Raw genomic sequence first — 19,344 nt, 5'->3', positions numbered from 1 at the left:
AAAAAGAAGAAAAAAGGGAAGAAGGCGGAGGATGAGTCGCACGGCGATTCTTATCGGCGATCCTGCTCTTCTTTCGCCAGTTGCTCCTCGCGAGGTCGTCTTCCTCTTCGAGGCCGTCACGTTGCAGTCGTTTCAAGAGCAACGCCCAGCCAGGGTTTACATCCTTCTGACGGCAAGAAACGAAGAGATGCCGAGGAAGGGACGCGAGTAAGAAGCGGATAACGAGGTGAAGGAGAGAAGAAGGAAGGAGGAACGGTCATCAGCGGAAAGATTAAGAGGAGGAGCAAGGACCTTCGGCAAAACCGGTCATCGTTGTTCGTTCGTTCGCGTAAACGCGTCTTCCACCTCGGGGAGGAGATCGCGCGGTACCATTACTCGCGTCGCAGATCTGCTCCGTAGATTTTACGAGACACCGTGAATAAATTCCATGTCCCTGCGATATGACGCGAGCTTCGTTTGCCGTGTTCTTGAATCGCTCGATTATACGCCGCTTCGTTACCGATCATATCTCCCGACCGTTAGAGCAAGTTGCTGCCTTTTCATTAAAATGTTCTCCAATGCTGCGACATTCAGGCTCATGAGTTGCAAACCTATCTACGATCCTTTCAATTACGCTCTCCTTGATTTTCTTAGTAGGGGGGCAGAATTATTCAGTTCTCTTTTCCTTAAGTAAATGATAAATCTATCTCTTTGGAAATATCGCGAGTTTAATAGCAGAATCTATGTATGAGAAATTTAAACGTGTAAAAATGCACATAATACGCAGAAGTGTATATAATATTAAAAAATCTCTAGTGACAGTTAGAAGCTCGGCTTACATTTCATTTCTTTCCTTGTAGTTATGAAAGTATACATTTGCATAAGTATCCGCAATTTGCCAATAATTACGAATGTTGTAATTAAAAATAAAGGAGGTTCGATTTCTTTCGTATAAAAATTTTCATTTCCTCAAAATGATTCTTTAAGTATATTTAATGTTTTCGTTGCACCCACGCTATTTATGAAAAACATCGAAAGTTGTAGTCATCGCATGACTTTCGAATTTCCTGAGAGAATGGAGAGTTGTGGATCGGATGGATATGCAAACACACGGAATAACTTTCACGTTACCACGGCCGATCTTGTAAGTTCCGGTGGGTGGCGTGGGTGTTCATCAGGTGGACGTTCATGGTGCGTTAGCACGAAGATCGACCTTACCCAGATCGATCGATGAACCGATCGCCACCGCCTTCTACGCCCACGTAAAACTGCATGCGATTGAAACTGGCCAATTGCCCAGTTTGATGTTATAACATCCGAAGATACGCCCATTTTTGAAACTCGTTTTTTCTATTCATGACATCATCCACCTACCATTTATGTCCATAGCGTGGCCAATTAATTATGTAATAGGGATACTAATAGATAGATATTAAAAGACTCGTCGTTTAGAAAAGTTGAATAAATGTTCTATTCATATAAAAAAGGAGAAATACTTTTTAACTATCATCAACTATCATCATAGCTAATAATAAAATTTACATGTACTTGACCAAATGGCTACAAGAAAGAATCATATTGCGATACGTAAATATCGGACATATTCCCGTGAAAAAATTTAAAGAAAACGATCGTTTTATGTGGTTCCTAGTAACTTTGATGTGTTTTCACCACAAAGATTGTCGGAATTCACGAATTTGGGATGATTCTAGCTAAATCCTGTAATTCGTACGTATATCGTGGGAAGCCTTAGGTAGGTCCCATAGACATTCTGAGTCAACTATTTGCCTCTTTAAACCTTGTCAAAAGGAGAAGACAAGAGAAGCAGGCGCGAGAAGAATCTCATGCGCGGCCGCTCACATGATGGATAAATAAGTAAGTACTCTCGAGTTGAAGCACTTGCCCCGGTACTCACTTGGCATACGCTTTCTCCAGAAGAGCCGGCCAGAATTGATCACTGTGACGACTTTGCACGAAAGCCAGCCGTCCGTGAATCGCCGGTAGCCTGTCGTCGACGAGAACTTCGACCCATGCGCCGCACCACCACAATCGAAACCTGAAGACCCCTGCGTATTCAGCCGTTGGTGACCCAGGTGGTTCTCCGCTGTTCCCGAATCCTTGATCAGCTGGTACCACCCTGTAGAAAAGTCCCTTGCTCAAGTGCAGAACGCCCAGGCAAGAAACTAACCATTTGTCACCTGAATTTAAGAATAAAGTGTTGAAAGTTCTAATAACTGTAACGAATAAAATAAATAATTATAATAATTATAAAATAAAAATATTATTAATTATACAAATATAAAAACATATCTGAGTCTTTTGTGTGTAATTTGAATAAAATCTAGATATTAGTTGTAAAATATATACTAGAAGGATTCGAGAATCTTTTAGCTAAGTTTTACAGTATAGGACTTCATCTTCTGCGCTATTAATAACGAATATTCCCCGTAATGATTATGTAAGTAAGCAGAAGTAAGAAGATATAAATGAATGTTTGACTAACGAGGCTTACGAAATTACTCTTATCCTGAATGAACTTTTACTGAATGGAAATGAAGACTTATATGTAAATTGTAGGTGCATTGATCTTCGAAAGATATAGTATCTAAACAATGGCAGACGTACAAGCGTGTTTCATCAACTAGGCAAATTATAACTGCATTTTCTCCTTTGCACGTGTTCTTTATTCATCGCACATCGGTTCAACAGACACGAAACTAACCATATTACGATCCAAATGAATTCTTTTTAAGTATATTCCGTGCGAGCTACGAGTGCTCTGTTATCGTTAATTAATCATCTGTAGAATCGCGAGAAATCTTTGTAATTGCATTGTTCGTTATTACTCGTTACATTATTCGAACCTATTAGAGAATAGTAAATAATGACCGAAAGTAAAAGGGTATTAATACACGTAAATGCAATAAATTGACGTACAACTTTTCCTTTCCTCGTGTCTCATAATTAAACAGGAAAATGTTTAACAAGCGAGCTGCATAATTCCTGATTAGACCTTCGAAAACGAAAGTTAACCGAGCAATAAAGTCGTCGCGGTGTTCGATCGCAGAAAATGTTCTCACGACGTTACGACACATGCCGACCGAAGATTAAGAATCTGTTTCGCTCCTCTACGAAGTTCATCAGGGCTCTGTTCCATAATTTATCGAATAACTTAAACGCCTCTCTTTCTCTTACATTCTTGTTCATGCATTCTCACGTTCGCTTCTATTCAAACGAAAAAAAAAAAGAAAAAAGAAAAGAAACACACGTGCATTGTTACGCAACGCCTTACCAGAGCATAGCAGCTTAATTATTCGACTTCCGAGAGAGAAACCAAAGTCGATCGTCCCGATCGAAAACACGACCGGTTCGAGGTAAAAACCTCGTAAATATATCGAATCACGTAAGTACATGTTGAGGACATTAAAAATATCATCGATCGACGAGTTTTTTTCGATTCGCCAAAAATAAACCGCCGTTAAAGAACGCCTCAGAATTATCCTGAGATTGACGAGGAGAAAAATCTCCGAGCGGTTGCGACACACCGACCGGTACAAAAATAGGATAACACGCGTGTCCGGCTCTCACGATTTTCTCTTTGAAATTAACATCGTCGACGCCGACGAGATTGGCGTTAACGCGGCGATGATCGGACATTTTGCCACGACCCGATTAAATTGTGTCTCTATTCAAACGGTGAATGCATCGATCCACTTTCACTAGAGCCACAACCGCGATGACGACGAGACCCGGTTCCGAACCGCAACGATTACAGATGAGCTAACCGGTGTCCAGTTTTCAGCGGGTAAACAAATATTTTTCCTCGAACCTGTCGTTCCCGCAAGCTTGGACGAGGAATAATACCCACGAAACCGGGTCCATTGTAATTATGCTTCGAGTCGGACTCGACGTTTGCGCTGACATCGGTGTCAAGAGCTGGAAATACATTGTGCAAGAGAGTACAACCGATTATGGAGATGTACACGGCTTAAAATCGGATTTTACGAGGGACATTCGCGGTTCAATAATACCTAAATATTACTACATACATATAGGAATTTTTATTATCTTTCGAATAGTATCTTTGGAAGGATGAAAAGATACAGGTAATTTCAATATGAAAATAAAGATATAATTAGACACATATGTGTTAAAATAAAAGTAATTAAAAATATAAAGTACACACGATGCAATATGATTTAATGATTATTATTCAAGAGCTAACTCAGGTATGGTATCCTCCATGTGACGTTTATTCGATCTATCGTGACATATACAATTCGAAATATGAATTTTAATAAAGTATGTCTGTAATAAAGAATTCAAATTATAATATAATTCGAGTTTAATATAGTTTTCCTCATTATACACGTGATTAATAAGTGTCAATTTCATTTTATGATTTGAACATCCACTTATGCCTATCCTAGCTGTATCAAGTGTCCCATGATTTATGAACGGTAGTGTACCATCTCTCTTTTTCTATTTTATAACATCCATCATTCATTTCACGTAACTTACTTGGATATCTTCAAGACAATCTTGTAATTTTATTGAATCGTGGGGTATAATTTGTAAATAGCGCGAAAGTGATTCGTAAAGATCAAACAATCGGCTTTCTCCGACTGGTAAGAAAATAAGAGATAATCATCAACGAATCGTAATTATAAAGCGTAACAACACGCGCGTAATTCGTTGTTTTTATTATAATGTTTTTCTCATATATTAAACGTTTAAATAATTGTTACCACGGTCGCGTTACACCCGCATTTTTCTCATTCGAACGTAAATATGTATGCCAGCGCTTGTAGAGCGGAAAAGAAGGTGCCTCGATTATTCAAATAAACGAGAAAGAATGGTTGTCTACAATTCAGCGTGCAGACCTGTAATTCTATTGTCCAGCCTCTCTCAAACTTGAATTCTAATTTTTTTCACGTTCTCGAAATACTCACCACCTCTACGAATTTTTAATTTCCAGCATTTAGTGCGTTTCTTATATCGAAAAGGAAGAAATGTCGTCAAAACGAAGAAAATATTTTATCCGATGAACTATTCGCGCATTTAATATGAAAACTTCGATCTCAAAGACCAAAAATTCCAATCTCAATTTTATCGAATATTCAATCGTATCAACTTCTAGATAAAAAATTTATCTTTTGAACACAAAATTCATCTCATTTACGTCCGCGAATAATTCAAAGTCGATTAATTTTTAACAGTATATGCGATTATATATTTTATCTTCCACATTATCTATACCCTGACAATCAAATCTCAATACTTGTCAAGTTGTAATGTTGTATTATCGTCCAAATTAAAAATTTTAACGACTCGTAATTTGTATCTTATCTTCCATTACACATACATGAATAACATCTCTGCACTTCGATTCCAATTTTATCAAATAGTAAAACATGATACCGTTCAGCTTAAAACTTCATTTTTTAAATGAAGGAGTCGGCTTCTTTTGCATCATCCGTGGAGAATTTTCAACGATTTGCAATTTGTATTTTATTCTCCGTTACACGTGTGTTAATGGCTGGAAACAGTGAAACAGCAAGATACTCGGTTCTATCGACGTGTCGCATCGCGGTCGACGAGTTGCGACGCCAAGTATAGTAAGAGAACTCGGACGCATCGTGAACTTAATCTCCGTCTTGTGGAGAGCCGGTGTAGGTAATTCACGAGCATCGTAACAGCATCGTGGACGGAAGTCGAGCGATCCGGGAATTTGTGCAAACGCGTTTCTCGAAGACGACGCGTTCACAGCACCGTGTCCCGTTATCGTGCATAAGTACGTAAGGGTACGCGCGCAAGCGGGCAAGGATTACCATGACACGTGATTGTTTCTTTTTGACCTACATTAAGGCGGTTCAAATTGCTCCTGTTACGAAATAAGCTGATTCTAATGTAAAAGAGATGTTCGATTGTTTTATGACTTCTATACTCTTTTTAAATCAATTCTTTTACAGATTTGCCGTGGAATGTTTTCTTTGCTGTCTTTATTGTATATTTGGTTTATTTCTGAAAATATCCGCCTGGGCGGTGGATCTTTAAAATAATTTTCATGCTTTATATCACGTTTCTGGAAAAGTTTGATTTGTAGGAAAATAAGCAAACTGTGCATTTATTTTATTAAACTTAAATGCTTCTAGATAGAATTTTTCTCGCCAACTTTTCATTATATAATAATAAAATCTGGTTCTTTGTATTTCTTGTAAATTCTGGAACAACCAATTTCTAATTCTTATATAATTCAAGAAATTATACTTCTTATAAACTTTGAATTCCTCAAATAATAAAAGTGCAGATTCCATGTACCAATAATTTTCATTTCGATAATTACAATATTACATTTCGATAATTCTTGAAAACTGAAAGTAAATCGTAATTGTGAAATCGCTAGTTTTTTAATATTCAGAGTTATTGACTTCTACATTTTTACGGGGTGAGTACCAAAAAGGAGTTGTACGAGGTAGCCATACAATTATCATACAATAGCGATGAGTTCGGTTATTCGTTAATTAAATCGCCGAGAATATTGATTATACCGGTATACGGTCGTAACTGTCGTGCCCCGAAGAAAGTTCGTTTGGATCTAACAGCTTCGAGCCATAAGTACCGTAGAAACGACCGCGCTATACATATCTCTCACGTTCTTCAAAGGTTACCAGAGTCACTTTCAGGGTTTGTACGATTTCGAGGTCGTTCATAAAAAGACTTGACAAGTATGTCGACTCGCGTAATATATCTATGACAATAATAACGTTACGTTATTAAATGGCAAATTATAATAATCGTAGCTAATCTGAAACATGTGAAAGTGTCTCAGTGATGTCATGAAATGGTAAAACATAATTTAACGATAAAAACGTGTGACTTCGTTATACCTTTTAAAAGTTTAATAAAATTATTACGGAGAAACAATACGAATGTAGAGTTAAACATTGATATAAAATAATTCAAATTTAAGATTCGAGTAGCTTATACGAGATAAGATAACATACATAACTGTTTGAATAAAATACTGTAAACCGTGCTCGCTTCAGTTTTTGTTAGGAAATCAACCAAGGTGAAGTGATTCATTGATTCACGCGTATGCACGCATGTGAACCATATCATTAGATTTGATCATGAGAGGATTCTTTACGCCAGAAGAAAGAGCGAAACAGAACGACTTGATTTTATTATGCTTCTATATCTTCCGCGTTCATTTTATCTATCGGAACTATCGTTCTTTTTATCTTTCGCTTTGATTTATGATAAACTGATAGGTGCGTGCAAAATATTATATAATCATGATGATAATTTAAATTAGAGAATAGAAGTTTGATTTCCAAACTTACCCATTTTCCCGGGAATTACGTCGAACTGAGCTGGTGTGTCGTTGACAAATATTGGACGATTGCATAATTCCTAAAACAGAAGAAAAACGGAAATACGGTTATTCGTCTCTAAAATCCTTACTTCATATATAATTCTTCGAATTCTTCATCTTTAGCGGTACATAATATTATTACATAGAATTTTAATGCCACATTGATTCCTGCGAAAAGTTTAGAGTAATAAAGAAATTTATTTTATATCGTGGTATTAATTTATCAGAAGTTATCCGACTGAAACCGACTCAGTCACAGAACAAAGGCTGATTATATAACGTTTCGTTTTATCTTCTACAACGCATAATTATTCCCAGACGGACGTGGAATGCGACTCGCAATGGGCTCTTGGTTTTATCGAAACCTACGGAGCAAACTTTTTACAGCGTCGCTGTTTTTTGTCGTCCCTTCTGCAACTTAGAAACGGTTTCCACGTTGCTTCCGGTTTCGGAAGAAACATTTCCGCAGAATTCCTCGCGATCACACGACGTAAGATTTAGACTGGCAACGTAACGTGACAGATAGTCGTTAATTACCGCTAATTACAATCCTCTAACATGACTCGAGCGTTTGCAGTTCGTCATTTATATTTTCATTGCCACGTTCGTTCCACTTTTACCGTGGCACTTCCGATTTCTATTAACGAATAAATCTTTCACGATCAAACGTGTAACTTAATGATACTTTTTTACAATCCCGTAAGATTGGTCGATACAAAACATATTAAATCTTGAAACTTTAAATCTTTCTCCACATTACACAAATACGTAGACATCCACGATCCAATACTATGAATTAGGTATCAAAAGACTTTTAAAAAACAAGCTTTCAAAAAAGCGAATGCAAAATCATGTATGATATTGCGTCATACATATAATTTATATTACTTCTATTTAATTTATATGGTAGTCATCGATGATCTTTCTTTTCAGCACAGAACATTTAACCTGTCGTTCCTCTTCACTACTCGTGTCACGCTCACCTTCGATCCTTTCCGGTCGTAGCAAAGTGTGACACGTAAATGCGCGTCTCACGTAATACCTATTGCGTGAACGCAATTGTCGACTGTGTTGTAGAAACGCACCGATGTCAGTAACTTTTATTATGATCATTATACGCAACAAGGAGAACCATAATGTCTCGTTTCAAAGGCTAAATAGACTCCGCTTACGCGTTGGTAACCATACTCTTTGCTCTTTTTCCCGTTTCTGCGGATCGTCGTAAAATTTACGTAATTAATCCGCTGAGTTACTGATCCCATGAAAATTCTCATACTTCCATTAAACGCATATTTCATTCAGAACGATCTACTTCGATAAATCTTCGGAAAATCGTTTATTACCTTTTACTAAAAATTTTATTACTCTTATAGTCCGTTTTACTGATATATAAATGACTTGGTCATTTGAAGTTGTAGTTAAGGAAATTGCGTTACAGATATTAATCGAGCAATTTTATGTAGCGACTTTTTGCTTGGCAAGAAACCGTTAATACGTCATGTACAGTAAAGATGTTACTGCGCGATTATGAACACGGAGACGGTAAAGACATACGCTATGTGTCAAGGTTGCATAGTGCCGCCGTTACGGTTCCTAGATTTCAGATTCTTTGTCCTTCCGTCTTGTAGAAACTGAGGTAAATCAATGTCACTGAGTACAGACCGCATCAATGACGGTATAAAAATTCTAATATAAGAGTGGTGAGAAATTTTGTAGAATTAGTAACAATTCAAAGATCCACCGCAACCTAAGGCATTGTAATCGGAAGACATACACGCAAACTCCTTAGTCTCATGAAATCCTAAAGCAGTGGGACTATGAAGGTATATTTGAATTAATCTTGAGTCACAATATTTCAATTCAGGAAGCATGACGAGATCTTGAAACTCAGCTGGAGTTGATACGAATTCATTGGATACTAGACTGAACCATCTTGGAGCTGTAGAATTGGATAAAGCTAACCCAAGTTCATAAGCAGATTATTGGACACAAATAATACCTACCATCCTAGATACTCTAAAAATCTCATGACAGGAAACCGTAGAGGAGAACGTAGAACATCCTGAACTTGTAAACCCACAAGAACGACGTCATGAACAAAAGAACACCTTAAGATAGGGAAGTATTGAATTATGAAATAGCTGGAGATCGAATGACTTTGAACTTGTAAATCTCTGAAGAAAAGTACTTCAAGATCGTGAAAGATCGTGGAGTTTGCGAAAGATGAATGGAATATCTTTTATTCTTGATGAATTAATATTAAAGTATACGAGATGATAATTAGGTAAAAAAATTACCTTTGGTCTCTTCCATTGAAACTGAAACGGAGGCGTTTGATGGTAGAAGACCGACGTCTGCGTGGCTGGAAATTCTGGGTCTTCCCATAATTCACCTCGTTTCAAGCACGAACGCTTGATTCGTTCGTACTCGCTCATTACGTCCTGCAACAATAGAATTCCATTCGTTAGCTACGGTAATTACTCGGACTTTTAGTATCTCCACACGCATTTACTTTCTGTTCTTTGATTCGCGCATGCAAAATTATTACGTAACAGTCCATCTGAATTTATCAACAATATTTTTACAACGAGTAGGTCTTTCACGGTTGAATCTGGTTTAGTGTATTATATTCTTAATTAATATTTATGGCAAGCTGCGTATGGAAGGTGAGAAACTAACCGTACACGTCGTTTATTCGACGCTTCCCATACTTAAATCACTATTATAACCATTATCACGATGGAATTCCTCCACGGATTTCCATTCGTAACGTTACGTGCAATAATTTTAAATATTAATATTCTATCGTCGGCTACATCAACGTGTAGATTACGTAAGATAGCGAGCACTGTGAACATCAGGCGCATTAAAAACGTTTATTACGACCTCGATAGGATGTGATAACGCGTTTCAAGACCTCATCGAAGAACCATTGTATCGAGGTCAACACTTTCTCTCCTGGCTGGAAGTCTTCGTTGCTCAGACAACGTTTTCCTTTATAACCGCAAGCAAACTCATTGCGACCGGCGGAAAAAATATTTTTAGTAATCATTAACCGTACAACAAAGAGGCAATTTACAATTTGTATCCGAGGGCGTCATAATCAGTAGGAAAGTGGTACAAACGTGCCTTTATTAAAAATGAGATAAGTATAAAACAAATAACACATAAAATCGATATCCGAGTTTCTCAGAAACCAAACTGACGAATTCCACCTTTTTATTAATTTCTTAATTTCGTTACATAAGTACATGATTAATATTCGATTCTCAAGAAACAAATGACTTACTTTCGTAAGCTCATTTATCACAAAAGGATGATATAAATAATGGTAAATTCTAAGGTAGATTTAAAAAGCAGTGTTTATGACATCGTCAATTTCCTCTACTTTCCAATCTATGGACTTTATTACTGTAGTTTGTGAGCGGTTCGATAAATTTCTGAAGATTAAAGGTTTCGTCATTCGCGCCACTTTTCCCCCGGGTCATCCACGAAAGTTTATTACGATAAAACTTAACCATAATCTTGTTTTATATCGTGAGCATCTTTAAGCTAAACTTCATTCTATATTATCTTAAAAACATGACCCTTTAGATGTAACGTTGTATATATCTTTCACGTTGTAAATCATAACTAGCATTAATAGAAAATGATGCAAATGGATCATGAACGAATTGTTTCTTTCATTTCAATAGAAAGTAATTATTTCATGCAATTGGTGCTTATACCGTCATTTTGTTAATCAAACGTAACGACAGGACATAATAATTATATATCGACGAACTTTCTACAAAAATTATATCATAAATATTTTGTAACAGCAAACATAACCGTGGACATACTACTTTCCTCCCTTTCTAATAATACACGAAGTTTCTTCTACAAAGATCGTAACGCAGATCGCAGAAATGTGCGATCTCTCGAGGCAAAAGTACAAACGCTTTCGAATCCTAACGAATCGACGATTTCCCCTTGGCGAATCGTCCGTCTGCTATTACTCAAAATCATCGTCACGGAAGAGATGCGAGAACTAGCCTAGGTATTGGCGATTTGCACGCGCGAAAGGAGGATTTTCGACACGGTTGAACGAGCGGTAACACCGCACGATCATATTTTGCAACGCCGCGCGGTTGATAATATATTTTCACTGCGTGTAGGCGATAACGCGAAGGGGAAGGTGCGCACACGCGTGCAAAAGTAACTCGTGAAAGCGTCACGGTTGCGAAACAGGTAGAGGTAATTACAGAAGGTTGGACCCGCCACGTTCTGACCATTGTTCCAGCCAGTCAACTAATCCGTCCGCAGAACAATCTGGTGCACCAATTAAGATCGTAATGAGTTGCTACCGCGTACTGACTAATTAGAATGCCTTCGAGGCTCCCCCACATTGAACAATTTCAACGGTTCACAAATTTCTGTTATGTTATGTCGTTACCTCGGCATACCGGGTTAAGGCGTGCATTCTTCTATTGTTATACTGGTTGACAAAAGGTGCGGTTATGTTGTTTGCTTTTTTAATTAATCCCTTTTGCAATAGGGTTACGTTATTTATAACGATTTCTCGCTGTTTATTCTTGAAACAATTTGTCGAAATTTGGATTTAAATAGGTTGTGTATTAGTTATATATTACAGCTTAGTTTACATTATAGGTAGAGCGCGGATATTTGTCTGTGGAAATTTATATTTTTATAGATACAAGCGAGGAAATGGAAGGCAAAGCTATGCGCGCGGTAGCGACGGTTTTGTCGTTCTCGCAGGCATCGACTAAAAGTTCAATTTCTTCTTTTTCTAATAAGAAAAAAATTCACCTGTAGTCGCGCTGTCAAATACGCGCACGTCCATATAAACATACAAACGAGTGCCATTCTCGTAAGCGACAAATTGTCGCGTAGTGTGCGTATAGACTAAACAGAGATTTATTTTACAGAACAGTTATACTATGTATTTATATACTTTGGACATTTTACGTACTTTTGCGTGTTATTTGTATTCTGTGCGTATATAAATTTCCCATAAAATTGGCCTGAGACATTTTTAGAACTACAGAGAATATGATTGCATTTGGGATGCTTAGGACGACGACTTCATTCGTTGGAATTTCAAATAGGAGTTTTATATCTCGTGTCTTTTACTTGATTATAAATCATAATATTTTCTCGCAATACGTGACGATTAATAAATTCTGCCAATCAAAACACATGAGTACGTTAGTGACAAGCTTATTGAATTGCTCGTTGTTCAATGAACCTAATGAGCAAGGAAACCCTCTTGTCGAACCGTGTCGTAGGTAACGCGTCCGTTGTAGCGGGATAATGATTCAGACTGTCGCTGATAAATTTTAATTCCGCAAACCGGTTTAAAGGCAGTTGTGTTTCGGTAGACCAGTAACGAAGAGGAGCTTGGACGGCTGAGCGCACAAAACCACATTGTTTTCTTACGGAAATCTACGAGATCTACCGTTTCTCGCAAAACAAATCGTACGATATGATATATTTCATTTCTCGAAACTGGCTTCGCTTTCATGCGAAATACTTTCACTCTGTTCAAACCATTCGAATTTATCCTTAAGCAAATCTACCGTCGTTGAACCGAGTAATGAGATAGTAAAAGAAACTGGTCACTTGCGACATCGTTCGCAGTTACAAGTGGCCTTGACCGATTCGCGTTCAACAAAGGATTAACTGTAAGTAAGAACAATGAAACGAGAAAATGCAACATTTCGTAGAATTTAAGTCTACTATATGAAAAATTATTTTGCCATAAAGGAAATGATATACATAAAATTTGTCTCTATTCTCAGACTCTTTCCAAGACGATAGATAGAGTATTTTAACTAACGGAGCAACGTTCTAAGATTCTGATCCAAACGATTCGCAACTCCGCAAAAATTATCCAATCGAACAGACGAAAATGCTGGCAAGAAGCCTCCGGTCGAACTTTATTTCGCAGGAAACCACGCGGACGTTTTATTTACTTTTACAGAATTACCGGTTGCCCGGTATCTTTTTTTGTCAGCAGCAGGAGTAAGGAGCATCGAAGCCTCGGCGCAATCATTCGACGAAGGGAAGCATGAAGCACACTCGCGGCTTGGTATTCCGTCAGAGATAGATGCCCCTGGCACGTACCACGGGCAGAGAGAGAAAGAGAGAGAGAGAAAGAAAGATTTTACATTGTACGTGCCAGGTTATTCGACTTCGCCTTCCGCTAAACCGAACACTTCTCTCCGATCCACTATATATATGTTAAGCCGTATAATAGCTACCATACTCTGGTACCGGTCGGACTAGTTTCACGCTTGGTTCTCCAGCGGCCTTGGAGCTCGCCAACCACCGCTGCAAACTCGCGACGAGAAAACCTTTATGGTTTTGCCTCTCCCGAGACGACGTTGCGTCGGACCCTGTCGTGGCCTCTCTACGTGGATTCCGGCTCCCCGCCTTCCGGAATTTCAGCTGTTAGGCTTCGGCTTTTATACAGCTCTACGATAGAAACGACCGACCCGGGACGCAAATTACCGACGATTCACTGCGGTGTGCCTGCAGCGCGGAATCACGCTGGTAAAACGGACCGATTGGAAATGTTCTCCTCCGCTAGGAAGGTGTGGCTCCGGATGATAAAATTTCGCGACTACGCGGGAACTTGGGTTAGTAGGTGCTGATTGGGTGAATAAAAGAGTGTTTCTAAGGAACACTGTTTTGTATGATTTCGATAAAAAAATATGAATTAAGATAAAAAGACGAAAGAACGTCTTATAGATCATAGGATAGGTTTATTTGGGGTATGGTTAATATGTAGAACTATCAACGTTTTGTATTACATTTGAACTTTTTCACACAATTCATCATCTTAATTATTCGTAATTCGAAAAAATATATTAAACAGAAGTTACCCTGTTTCTACATTTATAGGTAGGTATATTCCTATCTGAATAAAAATCGACATTAATTTCATCAAAGGTAGGTATCTACATGTTTTCAGCAGAAAATATAACAGCAGAAGAAATGTAAATATGAACGTAGAAAAATGTAGAATGTATGAAATCTATCATTTCTGGATCGACAAGCTTAAAATCACGGAAACACTTGGCAACATGAACGTGATTCAGTATTTGCGTCCTCGATGACTAATCATACACTTTCTATTTCCTCGATCATTTTTCTTTATTCTACGTACACGTTCATTTCAACGAATCTTTTAAGACAGGTGTATAACTAAATGCTTCGAGAAATTACGAAATTACGAGAATTGTATAAAAACGGAAGATGAAAACGTATCTTTCCTATGCTGACGAATCCTTTCGACTCTTCGCACTCCAAGAACTTAATGCAATCAGCAACTTCAATCAACAACTTCAACACTTTCCATAGTTTCTTGATACCATAGTTATGTATATTTTAAAGAAGAAAAGATAATAATAAATATGTACAAACTTTATCAGCTATACAAATATATAACTAAACATCTTTAGAATCTCGAAATTGTAAGAATTACGTAAGAACAAAAGATAACATTTCCTTTCGCTGTCAACTATTTTCAGACAATATTCGCATATGCTTTGATCAGCTGTTATTGACAATGTGGTAAAAATAGAATAGATATAGACAAGTTACTCAATGAAACATTGATCGCAATGAATGCGTTCCTTTCGATTGGTATACGCAATCGATTATCACCATACGGTTATGGTCTGTAAACGTGTATCAGCGTGGATGATTATTTCTCCGATGTGCCAGAGCAGTCGTGGCAAGTTGCTCACGTAACGGGATACCACGAAGGAGAGTTCTGTGCAACCTCGTGCACTACGACCTTAATTTCCTTCCTTCTATTATACGGTGCTCCATTTTTCATCCCCTTGCGAGCGCGTCTCTTCTTCCAACAATGATTTCGAAATCACTGGATCGACATTGTAAGTGCATATAATTTATTGCGCTGAACGACGCATTGTTTCACAAGACGAACAATTTTTGCATACAAAATTTGTATTTGTACGTATATTGGCAAGGCAAGGTGCTAGTTTTTGTTTTGTTAAAAGTACCCTTTTTGTTTATATAGTCGTCTAAATAATCTTCTAACTTTTTTAATTTTACAGAGTCCTATAAAATAAAAAATTGCAAGTTTCTGCAATTAAGACATAAAGATTTGAAAAGTTCGCTTTCAAACGTCATACTTTGTATCACATGTTATTAATTCAAATATACCTAAACGAGAAATTCTGCACTCTTTCGAAGGATTTATCATTGACCGTACTTTAACCGTGTAGAAACTATTTACGTCAATATAATATACCATTATATAAGAACTAGGTAGTCTACGATGATCAATTGCTTCCCAAGTTTCAAGTTAAACTATAAGACTGTGATTAGTTAAATCCCTTTCTTATAAATTATCAAAATATGATTAAATCTAATGAAGATAACAATTAAACAATTAAGAAAAGTTGCTATAACTGGAAATACCTTAGAAAAATAGCTAAAGCTGAAGAAGTTCTCCACAGGCAATAAATATAAAATAAACCTAGTTCCACAGAATCTGAGGATAGTTGATAACACGAAGAAAACATTTTTGCGACGTCAACCGTGTTAAAACAGGATATTAATCCTCCGAACCTGCTATTCGAACATTCCTTGCCAGCATAAAAATATTTACACAAAGAGTCAACTACAAGGTTATAAACCAGTAAGACGTCTTTCTAGCGTATCCCACGAGAATGATCAATTATGAAATGCAAAAAAACCAAGCAAAACGAAATCAAATTCTCAACTGGCATTCCACTACTCGATCACTACAGAAAGAAGCAAATTATGCTCAAGGTAGGCCAAACTCCTGAAGCGAGACCATGTCTCTGCATCACCAACGACGCAACGAACGTGCAAAGTAAGGAAACGGAGATTCGCGATATTAATCCGTAAACGCAGAAATCACCTCTCGTTATTCTAATATAACAACTAGGCGAATCACTATAATCCTGCATTGACTGTCTTTAACAGTTTGTTGACTCACTCTCTAGATATATTCCTCTGAGTGTCGTTGCCAGATATCGTCCTCCGATTTTAGACAATGTTTATCAAAAAAATAATCATCTCTGTATCTGTAATGATGTATTATCAGCTAAAGATCAAAGATGTTATACAAATTGTCATTTTAGCACATACAGTGGTTCACACAGGTATTCGAACACTTATCATAGAAAAGATTTATTCGCGTATTGTGGATGTTGTACAAAAAATTTGGAAATTTTATTGGTGCTATGATGAAACACGACTGCCACGATCATATTGATAACGTTTGAAATTAATCAGAAAATCTATATAAAAGTTACAAGGTATTCACTTCAAATATATATGTAGCAAAAAGTTAGTATATAGCATAGATAACTATGTGAAGCATACAATAAATATTGAAGATGATCCCACTAAATATTAATACAATACATACTTGACTGTCTCAATATTTTTGCGAACTTCATGAAACATGTACTATAAATGTCTTGTAACTTCTATATATATAACGCATATATTTTTAGAGTTGTTTCACACTTTACCAATATAATCGTAATGGCCAAGTTCCATTACAGTGCTAATGACATTTCAAAACATTCTACTCGTAAAAGGTGTTCACGAGCGTTCGAACACTCTTGTGAATTGTGTATGTTCAATACGATTCTCTTTATATGGCTAGTCAGAGACAAGCGATCTCGAGGTTCGATTCACAAATGCGTTTCCTTGCGGATGCGCGTGGTACGTGTCGGAAATGATTAACGCGAACGCGCGTGGATCTTTATCTGCTATTTACCCTTTTGCCCGCCTCCTCGCTTTCCAACAAGAAAATTATAGCTACCTCAGGCTCAATACCCTTTGCCACGTAACTATTATTTCTGCCACGATAAGAAGTTCAGCCAACCTCCGAAGCACAATGAAATAACTTGATCGCCTTCGAGGCGCTCTCGTGACAGCCATCGTTTACCCCAATCCGATGTTTTCTAAAATCATTCGAGATTATGTAGATTAGGAAGATTGTAAACTCCCAAGTCAATATGAATTTCCGAATAAAAATTATATTTCAATAGATATTACTTACTAAATATTACTTACTAGGCAGCGTATATGTACGGTACATTTTACTATATTTTGTGTATTTCGTACTTTTTACGAATAAAGTATTTCAAAATCTGAAAAATATAACAAAAATTTTTGGAGATATCTTTTTTCCATAAAAAGAAAATGAAACTATCTTGCACCGTTGCACCATATCGTAATCCATCATAATTTATTAGGCGAAGAATTTGGTAAAATTCTTCTTCGATCTAATATAATCAAAGATTTCAAATTATCCAGAGACAAGAGAATGTCTGCTTTCGTTTTCGTAGGTTCGTTCCAGTTCTCATAGAGACAGGTTTGCTAAGGGGACTCGTGTCGCCGTTTAATGACCGAGGGAAGAACAATGGAGTACACACCTGCCACTCATCACGGTGACCAAGTTTTGAGTAACTCGAATAAAGGAGACCCACGTTCCTTGGCTTTGTATTGTTTGAAGAATGGTACGCTGATGTGCGAACAAATAATACATTCTTATGCTTCGAAGACTTTTGATCTAGAAGAATAGCTGTACTAAAAGAATTGTTACCTGTATTCGTACATATCTTTGAGATATATATATATATAAACACAGACACAAGAAATCTGTCGATCAAGCTAGAACGCGAATGGTAATCTATTTTCAATCTATATGTCATTTTCAAAATCCATTTTCTGTCATCATTGGTGTAAAAAAAATGTCCAACGTTTGTATCTCTATAATACTTGGTAATTCGTGTCACATCGAGAAACGTGTTAAGGAAACGACCGTTGATTTTTATTACGAATAAATCGCCGAATTGTGCTCGTTCCGATCGCTGAGCACACTTTCTCCAGTCGGTGCGCTCGCTGTGTGCACTGTTTCGGATTTACGTGAATTTCTACTTCTACACCTCTCGTTTCTTACGTATAAATATTGTAATATTGGTGAATTGAATATTCGAAAATTGATAAATGAAGATATATTGATGAACCTTTACAGCTAATTAATTCGATAAACGATTCTGACTACTTTAGAATCCCATAATGACTTTCGAAAAGTTCTTCAATAGTCCAATTATGTTTCTTTGACAACGTTCAATTGTATCATATTCTTGTGATATTCATATTGATCCTTCGACCAGTTAAATACGCAACATAAAACTGAACGACTTGTCTAATGTGAATTTTGTCGCGATACAATAAAGATAGATTATCTTCATAACGAAATTAACTTGAATTGAGATTTACAGTTTCAATGTTCGAACGGAGGATTATTAAATAAAGATCATTAAATACGTACAAACTACGTATAATATCTTAATATCGTATCGTTCAATGTTACGGCAATGCTGTAACACGGAAAACGCTTCTACAGTCACTTCTATAACAGCAACAAATATGAAATTCACCATCAGAATGCACCTGGAAGTCGAACATAATCTGTTCCGTATCTCAAGTATCTCGTTAGGAGAAGGCGATTCCGTCTGTCGCGAACCACTTCCTGTCTGTGTATACAGATTCCGGTGCAAGAAGCTTGCGTAACCCGCAATATCATGTTCAGATATCTCGAGTTCGGTGCCAGGATTTCCGCGGTGTCCACTCGACAATTTTTACTTGGTTTCGAAATCAAGAACCGATCAACCGAACAGGAATGCCATTTCGATTTAGTACAACCGATTTAATCTTCGATCGATCGTAGAAAACAGGGCGCGCATTAAAAACGAAGGCGATACGCTCGAGAGGAATTGTAAACGGTGAATACCGTACAGTAATCCGAGAAGAGGCACCTCGCGAGCAAAATTCGATTTTGCAACTGTGATATTTAAGGAAGAAGTTATTTTCTATGACAAATTGAAAAGCTGGATTTTGGTAACGACGTGCCGCTTCCCAGACCACCGTGCACCAGCGAACACACGGTGAAATTTAATCGCGCG

At 37.3% G+C, this 19,344-nt stretch overlaps 1 protein-coding gene across 1 annotated transcript in view; it reads right to left on the bottom strand.

Moving 5' to 3' along the window:
• The window catches only part of LOC100744289 (calpain-C), a 38,773-nt gene that overhangs the window by 10,081 nt on the left and 9,348 nt on the right, over positions 1-19,344 (bottom strand). The window contains exons 3-5 of the mRNA XM_003487720.4: positions 9,655-9,798; positions 7,326-7,395; positions 1,895-2,177 (exon numbers count right to left, since the gene is read on the bottom strand). Of these exons, the coding sequence (XP_003487768.1) occupies positions 1,895-2,177; positions 7,326-7,395; positions 9,655-9,798 (497 nt within the window). The remainder of the gene's footprint in view (positions 1-1,894; positions 2,178-7,325; positions 7,396-9,654; positions 9,799-19,344) is intronic.

This window comes from Bombus impatiens, unplaced genomic scaffold, assembly GCF_000188095.3.
Source record: "Bombus impatiens unplaced genomic scaffold, BIMP_2.2 scf_0197, whole genome shotgun sequence".
Taxonomy (NCBI): Eukaryota; Metazoa; Arthropoda; class Insecta; order Hymenoptera; family Apidae; genus Bombus; species Bombus impatiens.
Note: the sequence above shows the minus strand (reverse complement) of the source record. Positions and strands in the feature narration are given on the sequence as shown.